Source organism: Acanthisitta chloris, unplaced genomic scaffold (assembly GCF_000695815.1).
Source record: "Acanthisitta chloris isolate BGI_N310 unplaced genomic scaffold, ASM69581v1 scaffold37582, whole genome shotgun sequence".
NCBI lineage: Eukaryota > Metazoa > Chordata > Aves > Passeriformes > Acanthisittidae > Acanthisitta > Acanthisitta chloris.
Window position 1 is genome coordinate 23709 of NW_008660517.1, and position 15065 is coordinate 38773.

General features: G+C 45.5%; 1 protein-coding gene across 1 annotated transcript in view; it reads left to right on the forward strand.

The window, feature by feature from the left end:
• LOC103797612 (AP-1 complex subunit gamma-1-like) overlaps positions 1-11697 on the forward strand; it is a 28131-nt gene extending 16434 nt beyond the window's left edge. Inside the window, 13 exon segments of the mRNA XM_009069834.1 lie at positions 1-121; positions 427-481; positions 1566-1688; positions 2019-2108; positions 2569-2696; positions 3288-3392; positions 5527-5668; positions 6129-6255; positions 6709-6757; positions 6759-6787; positions 7023-7183; positions 8236-8334; positions 10451-11697. Of these exon segments, the coding sequence (XP_009068082.1) occupies positions 1-121; positions 427-481; positions 1566-1688; positions 2019-2108; positions 2569-2696; positions 3288-3392; positions 5527-5668; positions 6129-6255; positions 6709-6757; positions 6759-6787; positions 7023-7183; positions 8236-8334; positions 10451-10552 (1331 nt within the window). The 3' untranslated portion in view covers positions 10553-11697.
• The last annotated feature ends 3368 nt before the right edge of the window (positions 11698-15065 follow it).

Below are 15065 nucleotides of genomic sequence, written 5' to 3' on the forward strand. Positions count from 1 at the left end.
TTGCTCTCGTTAATGGGAACAATGTCCGTGGAATGATGAAGGAGTTGCTGTATTTCTTAGATTCCTGCGAACCAGAGTTCAAGGCAGACTGTGCATCTGGAATATTTCTTGCAGCTGAAAAGTATGGGGTCGTTTTACTTGCTAATAATTCCTGGTGCATGCTCGGAATTGTGAGCATTTTGAGTGGTATTCCTCCCCCTCCTCACCCCCCAAGAGGGAATGTGTTGATCATCTCTTCTCTGTTTGCTGGTCTGCGCTTGTCAGCTGTAGCCCTCTCTGAGGAACAGGGCACACTGTGTTAGTGTTCCCCTCAGGAAGTGCTGGGCCAGGAAGTAACAGAAGGGAGAGGTTGTGATGGTGGTGGGTTGCTTGCTGGTGTGTAAGGATAGCTGTTACAGCTCTAACTTGTGCTCTCAATTTTGTCAGATATGCTCCTTCCAAGCGCTGGCACATAGACACGATTATGAGAGTCTTAACAACGGTAAGTGCAATTGCCTCTCTGGTGTGTGACTGTGTGACATTTTCTTAGTTCTGTAGGAAGTTACTCGTCATCAGGTTGGGGATGGCTGTAAGGGCTGGCAGATAGCAAATGCTGCCGTACACAGAGGAGGTGTGCTTAGGATAGTGATCCAAGGCAGCCAGTCAGAAAGATCTAAACTCCGTAAATACGGCTGAGTGGTTTTTTAGAAGAAATGTGTGATTTCAGAAACACACAGCAATACAGTGTATAGCAGAGTTTTTCTATTACCGTAATCACATTAGCTTCTAAGTTAGCACAGCTCCTGTGCTGATTCCAATACACACTGCTTTCAGGGGAGAGTGAAAGCAGCCTTAGGCAATGTGCAAAGAGAGAGGGGGTGAAACAGTTTCTTGGGGTTATTCCAAGTTGAGGTCATCAAAACTTCTTAATGAAACTGTATGAACAGCCTTCTAGTTCCTCCTCTTTGGGTTTAATTATTACTCTTTACCTGCTTGAATTTGTTTATAAACATTACAGCTGAGCTGGACCCAGAGTAGTGTTTTGGCAAAGGAGGGAAGAGATGTTGGTAACTTGGGCAGGCAATGTGTTCCCTCAGGGAAAGGAGTGGGAAGAGATTTATCAGTATGAGTGTTCAAGCTTGAGAAGTTCACCAAGAAGCAAGTCTGGCTTGTGTTGTTTTGCCACCCTGAAACAGAGAAAAGTAGATTCTTCTGAGCTGGAAATTGATTTCCATTAGGAGGTTGGCTTTGAGGATTGCTCTCAGATGACTTCATTAATAAAGTAACTTCCTTTTCTTGACTGCTAGAAAACCACTTAGAATGTCGTATTCATGCCTGCACTCTATCCTCCTGCAATTTCAGGATATCTATAGTATGGATTTCTCTGCATAGAGTGTTATTCACTGGTAAATGTGCTGTCCTGTACTTCTGTCCGTGAGTCTGCTCAAAATCAACCATAAAGTGCTTGTGGATGAAAAGTTTGATTTTTATTTCCGTGCACACCAGGTGGCTTTGTGAAAGGGTATCAGCAGCTGCTGGGTGTTACTGAGAAGGTGGATAGTAAAGCCTACCAATTGTTCTTGCAGGCAGGAAGTTATGTTCGTGATGATGCTGTTCCCAATCTGATCCAGCTAATAACTAATAGTGTGGAGATGCATGCCTACACTGTGCAGAGACTCTACAAAGCCATCCTCGGAGATTACTCTCAGGTAAAACCACATGTGGCCTGCTTCAGTTTCTGTTATACTGCAGTAATTATGCATGTTTACTGAGCCTTTCAAGGTAAGCCAACATCACACTGTCTGGCTCCAAGAGACAGATTGCAGAGGAGGCATGTCTTCTATAGGTTCATGTTCTTTTTATTTTCTCCAATTGTCTTAGAGTATTTTTGTTCAAGTTAAATATTCCTCTTTCTTCTGCTGTGGAGACCTTCCTTGGCTGAGAGGAAGGCTAAGCTTGCTCTCGGACATGGGGATGGTTTAACTTATCATACAGGCATCCGTTTGTCTCTGAGGCTTCTCTGGTTTTTCTTCCAACAGCAGCCCCTGGTGCAAGTGGCCTCCTGGTGCATAGGAGAGTATGGAGATCTTCTGGTGTCTGGCCAGTGTGAAGAGGAGGAACCAATACAGGTATAGCTTGGGAAAGAACAGCAGCTGTGCACCTGGAGCTGCTTGATGCTGGCTGTATGAGGGGAATGCTGCCAACAGTTCCTTAGCACTGATGTCCATGATGGTGATGGACCCTGGACAGGAATCTCCTTCCCCTGCTGCAGGCATGGACTATGGCTTTGCAGAGTGATTTCAGTGTTAACCTGGCTTGCAAGGAGTCTGCTAGGGTCTTAGCTATGTATCTTGGTGATAAACCTGCTCAGCAGTGTGTGGGACAGGAACTGTATTCTAGAACTTGTACCATGAGAACTCTGCCTGGATGCATCTGTCTCAGATGCTCTGAGCAGCATAGTGCTACAGGCTCAGAGTTCCAGAGGTGGTGTGACACCATAAAGCAAGAGACAGGTTTTTACAGTATGCTCTGTCAGGCTTGCTGCAAAGCTCCTCTCTGTCTCAGCCTAACCTCTCCGTACCTTTTCAGGTAACAGAGGATGAAGTTCTTGATATCTTAGAAAGCGTCCTGATATCTAATATGTCTGCATCTGTGACACGAGGCTATGCTCTCACTGCCATCATGAAGCTTTCCACAAGGTTCACCTGCACTGTCAAGTGAGTTCTCATTGGTGGTGTATTGCACAGGGCTTGGTTGCAAATACACTGGCATCAGTTGTCTTCATTTAGGAGTATTCCTTGAACATGTTTTGCTTCCATGGTTTATGAGAGTCATCCTGTTATTTGTTGGCTTTTACAGTCCTTTTCTCATGGGGTGAAAGACATCCACTGTTTGTACTGTTTTCTCTAGGGATGTCGCTACTGTGTGCGGACTTAATCCATGTTACTGTTTCTTGAAAACTCCTTATGGGAAAGAGAAGTCCTTACTTTCAGTGAACTATTGTTTTCAGCTCCTTTTTCAGACTATGGAAAGGAAAATAGCCTTGTTTCCTACTGGAGTCCTCTCGGTGTGGGTAGTTGAGCTTTTTTTGTTACACCTTAAGGCAGTGTATTGATCACCTGCTGCTGCTGTTGTGCAGGGACAGTTCAGAATGGATGTTGCATGGATACTACAGAGACTGTCTTACATGAGTTGCACGGCACAGCTGTTGAGCAGGGGCCAGATAGCATCTTCAGGATGACACATGCTCATCCCTAGCTTATTGCTGCTAATTCCATGGTGTGTTTGTTCCCCTCTGCTCTTAACAGTCGCATTAAGAAGGTGGTTTCCATCTACGGCAGCAGCATCGATGTGGAGCTGCAGCAGAGAGCAGTGGAATATAATGCACTTTTCAAGAAATATGATCACATGAGGTAAGTGCTGATGAGTTCTGATGTTTGGGAAGGGTCATTGTAATCTGCTCTGATCTCTTGTCGATGATGCCCCGTGCTATGAGAGCTTTGGTGAATTTGGTAGGGTTACAGAGGAACTAGAATCCCTCCCTCATCTATGGATTAGTGAGTGTTTTAGGGTCTTAATGTATCCTGCCATATTGTTCTGTGATCAGAGACTTTTTCGGCCAAATATTTGTCCTGCTTTGAACCTGAGATTGACCAATTTTTCCTTCAAGGTATTGAATCTTAAATTTGCTAGCTGATTAAGAACCTGCAGGTGGCTTTTACCGTGCTAGCATTGCCACAGTCATTAGCTTTACACTGATTAAAAAATGTCCTTGGAATAAACATGCAGCGATGCATTGGCCTGCCCCCTTAAGCTGTGTTCTGAACTTGAGGTAATTCTTCCAACTGTTAATACTTCTCAGTTTTTCAGAACACATTTTGAATTTACTGTATCTTCTTGTAGTATCTGTTTAAGATCTCAAATTCTGCATGCAGAGGCATTCTGCTTTGCTGCACCACTCAGCATCCCTGTTTTACAATTAGTGACCACGGTGGCCTCCATGGCACCTTATCCTTCAGGGGTCCCCATTCATCGTTGCTGTTTCAAGTGGTTGTTTTTCTGTGAAAAAGTTAAACCTCTGTTGCAATAACTGAAGATGTAATTCTTTGCAGAGTAGTCATTCATCTGCTATCTGCAATAGTTAATTGTTTATATGTAGGAGCACCACAGATTCTCCTATTCAGCGAAGATCTTAACATTGGTGGAGATTTTCTGGGGATTAACTTCATCCACCCTTGAAAACTTTACATAGAATTCTATTGGATGGAGAAGCATCCAATTCAGGATTTAGATGAGTGGACAGAGAAAATGTGTGCCACTGGACTAAATATTGCCTGTGTTTACAGGGGCCTCTAAACCTTGTTCGAAAGGCTTTCACAGTCACTTTTTTCCATGGGTACTATCCTATTCACTATGTGCAGGGCACAACATCCTTGTGACTTCCTCTTTTCTCTCCTCCCATGGGATCCATGCAGCAACTCCATTGTTCTTGCAAAAGTCGTGTTAAGGAGCTAGAGCATGTGAACTGCCTAGGGCTTCCATGGAGCCTTGTGAGTGAGTTGAGAGAGACCTAGCACGAGGGCCTTTGGTCAGAGCCGACTGCTGCAGACACAGCGTCTGGCGCTCGGCTGGCAGCGTGCGCTGCTCCCAGTTCTGGCAGGGGCTGCACTTCAGAAAAACAGATGTGAACTTCACTCAGTTGTACAAGAGACTGCCTGCATTCTTTCCCCCAGTATTTTGTGGTGTTCATTACAGTGTAAAGCTCAATGTTTAATAGTTTCTGCTCATTAAGACTTAGTTCATGGTCAAAAATGTGGCCCATTGTTTATTGGCACTGGAGCACTTTTTCAGCCCAAAACGTGTAGACAGTGTGGCTTACCCTGTTACATGCAGTGCTTTGTGGCTTGATCTACAAGGGTAATGGCTTTGCTTACAATTACAGACCAGTCCTCCCTATACAGTTTTTCCTGTTTTTTTGGTTTGATGTCAGGATTCTGGATCCTGTGCCTCTTCTTCAGGCTCTGTATCATGTCAGGAGGGTACTCTCAGGGGCTGAACTTCATCTCTTTGGAAACATAATTTGGCTAAAAGAGAGCATGGTGATTGCTTTTCCAGTTTTGTCACCTGTTGTAAGTGGTTAACCTTTCTGCAGAGACAACTCAGATGAGCTGAGTCTGACTCACCTGCATATGGAACAGAGCAGTCAAGTGTCCCAGGGCTGCAGCTAATCCACCATTGCTCAATTATTTGATCTTTGCCTTGGATTTGTTATCCTAGCCCCACGGTGGAAACTGTCAGGTACTGGGGGAAAACAGGAGACAGGAGGGCTTGTTTGGTTTTTACCTGGCAACTAATCTGTTTACACTGGCACAGAATGCCAGGGATTGCTTCTGACCACCTCAAGGTCTCATGCAATCCTACACTTCCCCTACACTGGAGCTCAAAGGAAAAAGCAGGTTGCCCTGTGTACATCATCTCTTGAATGCCTAAGAATTTGGTTTGGGGTCCAGAAAGATGGCACAGTGTAACTATGTCAGCTTCTTTCAGGCCAGCCCTGCTTGAGAGAATGCCAGTAATGGAGAAAGTCACTACAAATGGCCCTACTGAGATTGTACAGACCAACGGAGAGACAGAGCCCGCGGTGATGGAAACCAAACCTCCACCCTCTGGATTGCAGCCTGCTAGCCAGGTAATGGAAACTGATCCAGGCTAAGTTTCCACTGCCTGTCAGACCACACTCCAGCCACTGGCAGCAGTAAGCTGAGACCATCTCCCTCCCCCTCTCTGCCTCTTTACTACATCTGGCTGGTGATTGCATCATTGCTCTGCTCTGATGGCTGTAGTGTCTAGAACAGGTGTGTGGGACAGGCCATTGTGGGCCTCTGAGGAGCAGGATGGGATAAAGCTGTATATTCCCCAGCCTGTCTCAGTGTGCATGAACTCAGTCCATACTCTTATCCCTGTGGTCCCATGAGCCTGGAAACCAGATCTCTCATGGGACATGAGACCACAGCCAAATTAAGAACCTCTCTGACTGGCCAGCAGCTCTGTTGGTCTTCAGTCTGAGAGCAAGTAGAATCCACTGCATTTGCAAAGGAAAGTAGTAGAAAGTTGAGTATGTTTAATTATTACATCCACTCTCTCATTAGGAAAATGATTTATTGGACTTGTTGGGGGGAACTGATATAACACCTGTAATCCCCACTGCACCTACAAGCAAGCCAGCCCCTGCTGGTGGGGAGCTCCTTGACCTCCTGGGAGACCTCAACCTATCAGGTGAGCAGGCTGCATTTCTTAGGAGTCTACATTCTTAGCCGTGGAGTGGGATGAGGATGGGGTAGTTCTTTATTGTCTGTTAAGTCCTAGTTTGCACCCTTACTCTTACCAAGATCCGTATTAGCATACAGGTGGGAGTTGGGGAATGAAGTCACAGTTGACTCTGCATGATTAGCTGGTGAGACATGAGCATTTTCACACTTCAGTCTGGGAATGCTGTGAGCCTTTCCAGAGAGGACTGCAAGATGAGAGGAATTAATTCCATTTGAATGCCTGCTAGCTCAAGAGGAGCCAGTTCTGATAAATGAAAGCAGAGAAGGGAATGATGACAGCACAAATGATTTTTAGAGCTTCATGTAAAGAAATACAAATGCAACAGTCATTCTTTGGTGAAGGAGTAATTACTCTTCATTTCATGACAGCTAAGTAATGATCCTTCAACATTTCTTGCAGGTTCTCCAGTATCTGCCCCTGCACCCCAGATAGCACAGCCTCCATTCCTGCAAAAATCTCTTCAATGATATTGCTGCAGGTTAGGGACATGTAAATCCTTCATCTCGAGTGCCCCAGCACCCAACTAGAAGAGGAAATAAGGGGTAGTGAAAAAACAAATGGGAGGGGATTTGAAAGTGTGGCATAGATGCTGGAGCAGGAGAAGGGTGTGTGATTATCTTCAGAAGAGCTCATATTTGGGGTTAAACAAATGCGTTCTATGTCGAGAATGATCTCCAGATTCTGTAGGTCTGCTGCTTTTTTGTTCTCTACAGGAATCCCCTCCATTACTGCATACAACAAGAATGGGCTGAAGATTGACTTCACCTTTGAGAGGTCAAACACCAACCCCAGCGTCACCGTAATCACGATACAGGCCTCCAACAGCACAGAGCTGGACATGACAGATTTTGTTTTCCAAGCTGCAGTACCAAAGGTAGAGCCACTTAGGGCAGCTACAGTGATAGGCTGAGGGCCAGCTGCAAAGGCTTCCTGAGCTGTGCTTGCATGTAGACACAAACTTGCAAGGCAAACAAGGCTGAGAGCTGTTAATAGGATCTCTTACTGCTCAGTTAGGTCATCTCTTTCAAGTCTGAAAGTAAATCTTAGAAATGCAGTAGAACATGGGTTCCTAACAGATTGGACCACTCCTGCTTGGACAAAGTTGCGTTTTAAAGTCACCACTTTCTAGGAAAGTCGCTAAACCACACGCAAAAAAAGTTGGGTTAAAAAAGTCTTTTGGAGACATTAATCGTGCCCTTTATTCTTAGTTTCTAAGAAACATACCATTCTGAGGTAGTACTCTTAGTTTCTAAGACGTTCTTGGTTTCTCAGAAATATATCTTTGCAGCTATGAGTACATGACCAGAAAATTGTTTGAAGCAATTAGTTGCTTATAAAAATGCAAATGTGTCACCACATGGTGATTATTTGCAGTCCTTGTCTAAAGGAGTGAACTGTCTTCCCTTGCACTCATCTGCAGCACAAATATGGGAGACAGATATTGCCTAGCTTATAGCAGAGCAGACTATTGAAGCAGGATTTGAATGGAATGCTCTCCAAATTTGGGAAAATACAGTCACTCCTGGGGAGTTTATCTTCTAGGAATTAGTATTCGTCTCACTTGGATTGGGATTGGTTTCATACCTGCCATGGGAAGGAATTAGGGAAAGGATGGGCCTCCTTAAGTTACAGGTGTGCTGACTGTTCCTCTGCAGCAACACTTAAGACAAAGCACTGCTGCTCATCTGGTACCCCAGAGTCAGCCCTCACCTCCTAGTGTTTGTGCTGCCTGAATTTTACCTATGTAGAAAACAGATGGGCAGTGAACATGTTCTTAGGGCACAACAAGACAGGGAATTGAAGAACTGATTATGCAGGGGCAGGAACTGAACTTTTACTTTTCCTTGCACTGAGAAGTGCAAGCAAGTCACTTTATGTTCTTACTTGATTAAGCATTAAATTGTTTTCTCTTTGCCCTTTCTTCAGACATTCCAGCTGCAGCTCCTGTCTCCCAGCAGCAGTGTCATCCCTGCATTTAACTCGGGGACCATCACACAGGTCATTAAAGTCCTGAATCCACAAAAGGTGAGTGATTCCAAGAACAGTCATCAAAGATACTGTCTTGGAATCATGCATATAGTGTCAGTCAGTTAGGGATGCATCTGTGATGAGAGGGAGGGAATGATAGTAGTGAACGATGTGCTTTTCGTCACAGTCATGTTGGTTAGGGTTAGGAAAAAGTTGTGAAAAACCGAGGAGGTTCTGGACACAGATTGGGCCTTCTATTTGATTGCACTGCTGAAACAGATTCACAGCTGTGCTATCGTGAATTCATTGATGTCTTGCATTGGAATGGCTATTAAGTTTCCAGATGGCCTTTCCAGAGGAACAAAACCAGGTGTTTGTATGGACTATAAAAGTGATGTCTGGAAGTCAAGCATCTTGCCATATTAAATACATTGAACATTTGTTCTTGCTGTGTACAGCAGCATTACTTGAAATGCTACACAAGAGTAGCTTAATTCCCATATTCTGAACAAAATTGTCTGTTTTCTCAAATGGTGTAATTTGTTTTCAGTGTGATGAGTGCAGTTTGAAACAGTTGATGGAAAGAATCTTTAGGTGTGGTGTAATCATAATTCCATTTGTTTTGCAGCCTTCAGAGGCAGCCTTCAAGACTGGGATACAAACAGACTTGAGGGGAGGGAGGGATGTGGCCCACACAGCCTCCTTAAGAGGCTTTGCAGGTGTGCAGTTGGTATCAGAAAGAAAAATGAAGTTGAGATCACATCTCTTCCTTTGAGGGGCAGCCTTAAGATCTTAAATGACTTTAAGAACTTAAAAAGTCTGAAGTTTTTCATATGTTAATGCTTACATACTGCTCTACATGTAAAGTGTTGCTGCTAGACTGATGTGCACATGAGAAAAAAGTCACGGATTTCAGCCCAGGAGCTCACTGAATGCAGTCTTCTAGGGCATATTTGTGTGGTTTCTGTGCATCTCCTCTTATTTCCATGTAGCCTGCTCACCTCTGCCTATATTGAGGCACAAGACTAATTATTCTGTCTTCTCTACATGTGGTATGAATTTCTCTGTCATGCTGTAGAGCATCTTTCAGAGATCACCTTGAACTTTGGTGGATTTAGGACCTTTCCAGTAATGTGCCAGAAGTCATAATAGATCCCACTCACATGGGACCCACAAGGTGAAATACTCCTTGGTAGTGGTATCATGCTTTTATTGTTGGAACACCACAGCTCCTAGGAATATTTCAGAATACAGATGTGCAAAACAGTGTTGTCATGCTGCACTGAAACTGATGCCTAGTTTTCCAAAACAACACCAGATAAACCAAAAGGTGACACTGATGATATTGGTCTATGAGCCATAAAACATAACTTCTTTATCCTGAGCCTGGTTGGAGCAGTCATTGTCCTCCTTTCCTCCCTCTGCTATCCCTTTTGCATATTCACCTGTAGGTATGGAGAAAAGAGACACAAATGGACAAGTTCTTGCTTTTCCTTTTAGGGCGTTTTGAAAGTGAGGAGGATAGGGAACCTGGCTGGACCATGCTGTGTTCTGGCTCTCAAGGTCCACCCAGTATCCTGGGTGACAGCCAAAGAGCAGGGTAAAGCAACTTCTGAGCTATTCCATCACTTGCTGCAGAAGGGAATGTTCTTGGAGGCTGTTTCCAGTCTTTATAGGCTATTTCCCCAGTGCTGCTGAGCTGTGCAGTACTTGAGGTTTACAGACTGCTGTGCTGAGTGAACAGACAGTTTGAGAAATGCCACCTCTCTCTGCAAGCGCAGGTGCAGAGCACTGGAGTCTGGATCTGCCTCCTGCTTTCTTCTGTTATTAAGTGGAATTTTAAGGCAGTTATTTTTATATTTAAGGACTTCGGTGCTTGCAAGAGCAGGGCCAGTGCAGAAAGAGACGTTAGTAGAAGCTGTTCTATAACTTTCCTGAAAGCTTGTACCTGGTCTGAGAACTATAGTGATCAATCAATGTCCCATCAGATTGAGCATTTTTCTGCAGCGTCATAGCTCACCCTGCACGTACTTCCAGGAAGCTCTTGCAGTCAGACAAGGTCTGTGTTGAGTATTCATGAGGTAAGGGAGAGGAACTGGATGTGAGGGTGTTTGCTGGCTCTTAATGAAGACCTGAATTTTTTTTGTATGTTCATTTCCCTTTTCTCTTGCAGCAACAACTACGTATGCGGATCAAATTGACGTATAATCACAAGGGCTCAGCAATGCAGGATCTAGCAGAAGTCAACAACTTCCCCCCTCAGTCTTGGCAGTGAGGCTCTGGCACCATTCTTATTCTCATCCCACCCAATCAAAAGAACTCTGGGAAGAAGGTTGTGATCCTTGGCAATCCCCCAAACTGCACCATGGGCATGGGGAACAGATGAGACCTGCTGATGAGGAGGAATTTTCCTGAAGTGATTGCTGACTTTGAAGCATATCTGTTAAGACTGATCTCCTCTCTGCTGATGAGGCTGGCGGCTTGTGGAGGCTACTGTGCACTCCCTCACACATGCATTCACAGCCAGAAGCAACATTCCCTTCTCCCCTGCCCCACCCCTCCGCCCCTCCCCAAAAGAAACACAGCCTGGTTGGAAGAGAAGTCTGGAATTTCTAGCAGGGAAACTTTCTTCTCTCTGCAGCAAGTGAGCAGCTGCCCCTCCTTTCTGCTGCCTTTTTCCCCTGGGGTGAGCAAGGCATGTTGTCATTCATTTCTAGCTGGATTCCTTCAGGCATTTTCATCTGGGGTACAGGTGGGGACTTGGGGAATGTCAGGCTGCCCTGCCTCTTTCTTCTTGTATCCCCTAGGTGTGAAGGGGCTGGAGGCTTCTTATGACCTACTCAGTGCATTATCGTATACACACACCTCTTAGTTATGTGATGCATACCAAGAGCAAGCGAGGCCTTGGGAATTCATCTGCAAACCTGGGACAGTGCAGGAAAAGAGGTGCTGGTAAGAGTTGGTAAAATTGCTTTGGTGCTGTACTTGGAAATGAAGACCTTACACTTGAATTTTCTTTCTTTCCATCAGTAGCTACAGCCATGCAGATTCACAGAGTCTTCTGTAGCTTTCCCAGAAAGTGTAGTGAGGTATGAGAGATGTAGAGATCCAAGGAGCAGCTGGTTTTCTACCACAGACGGTTTCAAAGTCTTTCACCCTGTTAGTTGTGGTTTATGGGTAGAAAAGACATGTTCAGTTTTGTAGATCAGTCTTTGGGCAAGGGCTCTGCTCCTGCTGGGAGACTCATCAGAGACTATGCTGCAAAGTTGCTCTTCCTGGTTATTCCAGACCTTCTCCCCAATTTAATTTCCAGAGCCTGTTGTAGACCCCCTGGGTTCCATTTGAGTTACTTATGACTGGGATATTTGTGTTGTATCTGTAATATTGGCACTGAAATAAAGACCATGCGGTTTAAAGAGACCTTTTCCCATTTTGTTACTTAATTGATCCTTGTAGTTTGCTCCTTGCTCCCCTTTCAGAGTAATGTGCCAGTTCAGGTTCAGACTGAAAGTAACTAAATTGTGTTTCGAAGGTAAACCAGTTGTTTGAGTGTTTGGATCCAAAGACGTGAGGTCCAGTGCCCCTCTGAGCTCACAGAAACCTGTGTTCAGTGGTGTTCCTGTGGGAGCTGCCGGGAGGTGCTGCAGTTCTGGGCGGTCTCACAGGAGCAATGAGTAGGGCATAAAACTATTCAGATGTTAAGCACACCAGAGAGGAAGAGGAGAGGATATCTCTTAGATCTTCACCTGTGAGTGTGTCAGTAAGCTGATGGTAGGGCACATCTGCTTCAGTTCTGTTCTAGGGCTTTCCGGATAGTGATTGTCAAGTGCTCTGATGGCAAGCTTAGACATTGCTCTGTGTCCATAGAAGTGCTAACACTGGGCTCCAGTCCTTGCCAAAAATAATGCAGGAGTGGTGCAGAGTGTACTTAGGGAAAATTGAAGACCTCTTCTGCCCTTGAATTGGGAGCAGAAGGCCACTAAGGGTTGTTCAGTCTGTTTTGGGTTTAACTGCATTACGTAATATAATGTAGGACTGACTGTCACTGATGTAAGTGCCTGTCGTGTAGTGGAGCAAGTTTATCTTCTCTTGGAAGGTATTTTTGCTACCTTACTGATTAAACAGGTTTGGACCTTTGGATTAGCAGAGAGCTTTATTCTACTGGGACTGGCATCAGCATGGGATTATAAAATCTAGATGATGATGATGTATGATTTCCCTAAAAGTAATTTTGGAGTGTGGTAGGGTAATGCCTTGGCTATCAGTGGTGAGAGAGATCCTGTGCTTAGCTGGAAGCATCATGGAGCAGGCAGTTTTGCAGGAAGTGGCTGAATCAAGGTCCATTTCTGGTGCTGAGAGCATTTAGCTTTGTTGCTTGCACTGCAGTTGTGGCTGTTTACCAGCCCACTAGCTCAAACTCAATGTTGAAGATTGAGCATGTTAAATACATACTCCAGAGAGTTCTGAGGGCATCTCAGATACAAAGCTAATGGAAAGTCTTTGCCTTGGTTCCTGAACTCCCATAAGCTCTCCTGTTCTCCTCACAGAACTGTACGTGGTCACTCATACTGAAGGCTGGCACACTTTGCTCTCCCTTGGGTTTTGCTGGGAAGGAGCACTGATGCAGATTAGATGGGGAGAAAGAAGCATGTGGTCTCTCACCTGGTCAGTTTGTTGCAGAAGAGTCGGGAGCACTTATTTTCTGTCCTGTAGAGCAGATGGGTTTCTCTGTTGGTCTCTGATAAGCTTGTAGGGTAAATTCCTTCTGTGTTCTTGGCTCCTTCAGCCACAGTGAACTTGGCTCCCCCGACCACAGCGTCTGTGCTCGGGGAAATGGGGACTTTGTCGTGTGTTTGAGTGGAGCTGGAGGAGGCAGTGTGTGTACCCCAGGCCATCCCTGCTACTCTTGTAGCAGCTGAACATTCCAGTTGTCCTTGGAGCTCTCTTCCCTCCTTGCTAAGGCATGGGTGCTGTGTGCCACAAGGAAGGCCAGACTCCGTTCCTTCCCATACTGCCATCCCAGATAATGCTGCTTGCTCCCTGACCCTGTGTGCACCCCCAGCTCTGTGCTGCTGCTGTGGTTTCCCTTGGAGAGCACCCGTGCGTCGTGGCCGAGCCGTTCCAAGCATAGGCTGAGTCCTCTTCCCACCAGCTGAATGCAACAATTCTTACAGGTCTGGTCAACGTTTCCTTGCTTCAGGGGGATATAAAGGCAGCAAGATACAGACTTCATGGCTAATCTTACTAATGTTACTTGGGAGACTTTGGAGCTGGGAGACATTGAATGTCTGTTTTTTCAAGTGAATGTATTTTGAGTCAAAAAATGACAGAAACAATAGTGGCCATAATGAGCCTGAAGGGGGAGGAGACACGGGAAGGTCCTAAAAGTTGACTTCGTCCAGGTTTTGATGGGACAAAATATGGTCTTGAACAACCTATTGAAGCAATAGCAGTGAGGGGACTGCCACCTGTACAGTACCTTGGATCTATAACTCAGAAGACACTGAAACAGCTGAGAAGGTGCCAGTGCCTTCCCTGGGGCTGGCGCTGGCCCTGAGCTGCGGCAGCAGCGACGGCTGGTTTAGATCTGCTGGTGAGCTTGTGTGTGTTTGTTTTCTACTCAGAGGCTGTGAGGGAAGGAGCTCCTGGACTGCTTCCCTCTGAACTCTCACTCTATTCCTGTATATTCCTTTTTCTTTCCTGGTGTTGTAATTTATATTTTCATAGAATCCCATCCCACTTCTTGGACAGTATGGAGAAGAAATAAGCAAACTGCCCGAAAAGACAAAGCCCCAACGAACCCAACCCAGTTTAAAGCAAACACATGCCATTTGAGCAGGGAGCCTGGTGGCACTCTGAGTTCTGCAGACCTATTTTTGAGATGTGAAAAATTTAAGCAAATGCTGAGTCTTAGGTGAGTGAGGAGCTTAACGGATGTAAACATTTACATGGGATGCATTAGACTTCTGCTGTGTGTATTGTCTTTTGGTTGAAACAAATTATGAAGTGACTAATAAAATGAGTCAATATTCAATGATTTAAAAGTGTGCCTTGTTGCTTTCTGCAAGTACAGTGGGATAGCATGTTTTGGCTCTCAGCGTTTGGCCATGGCAAGGTCAGATAATGCAAAGTAGTAAGGGCAGAAATCGAAAGTCTCTGCAGGAAATTTTGGAGAGCAAAACGAGTGACAGTTGCAAAACACTTGAGCAGTTCCTGTGGAACATCATGCCCAGAGAGTGTCAGTTACTAGCAGCAGTGCTTGTCCAGGTGCTAGAAAAGGTGTAGTGGGATCTGAACACGGTGGATATTTTTCCCTGGTGCTTGCAGCCTGCTCTGGGAGTGATTATGATTCTGCTGCTGGTTAAGAGGTTCCTTTCATGCTCTGTTTACCTGTGGACAAGGATCACGACTCATCAAAGCAGCACATCTGCCTGGGGAGAGGGGGGAAAATTCTACCTTGTGTTTTCTGGTCACGCACATTTCATTAGATAACTTTTCATATCTTTTCTAACACGTAGTTGCACTGTGGGGAAGGCAGGAGGCTTTCGATTTCAATGTGTTCGGTCCTGCTGGGGCAGACGCAAGTAGCTGTCCTAAAGAACTGAACCAGTGCTCGCAAACTGCACCGTGGGGATGGTATCGATAGCGCTGGCTGAGCTTACGCGATGGACCTGCAGGGGAAGGGTGATGCTCAGCCGCGGGAGGCCGATGGTGTCAGGTACTGGCAGTAAGCGAGGGGCGGGAGGGCAGGTGCGCGTGAGCTCTGCCGCCCCCTCGGCCGGGCCGGG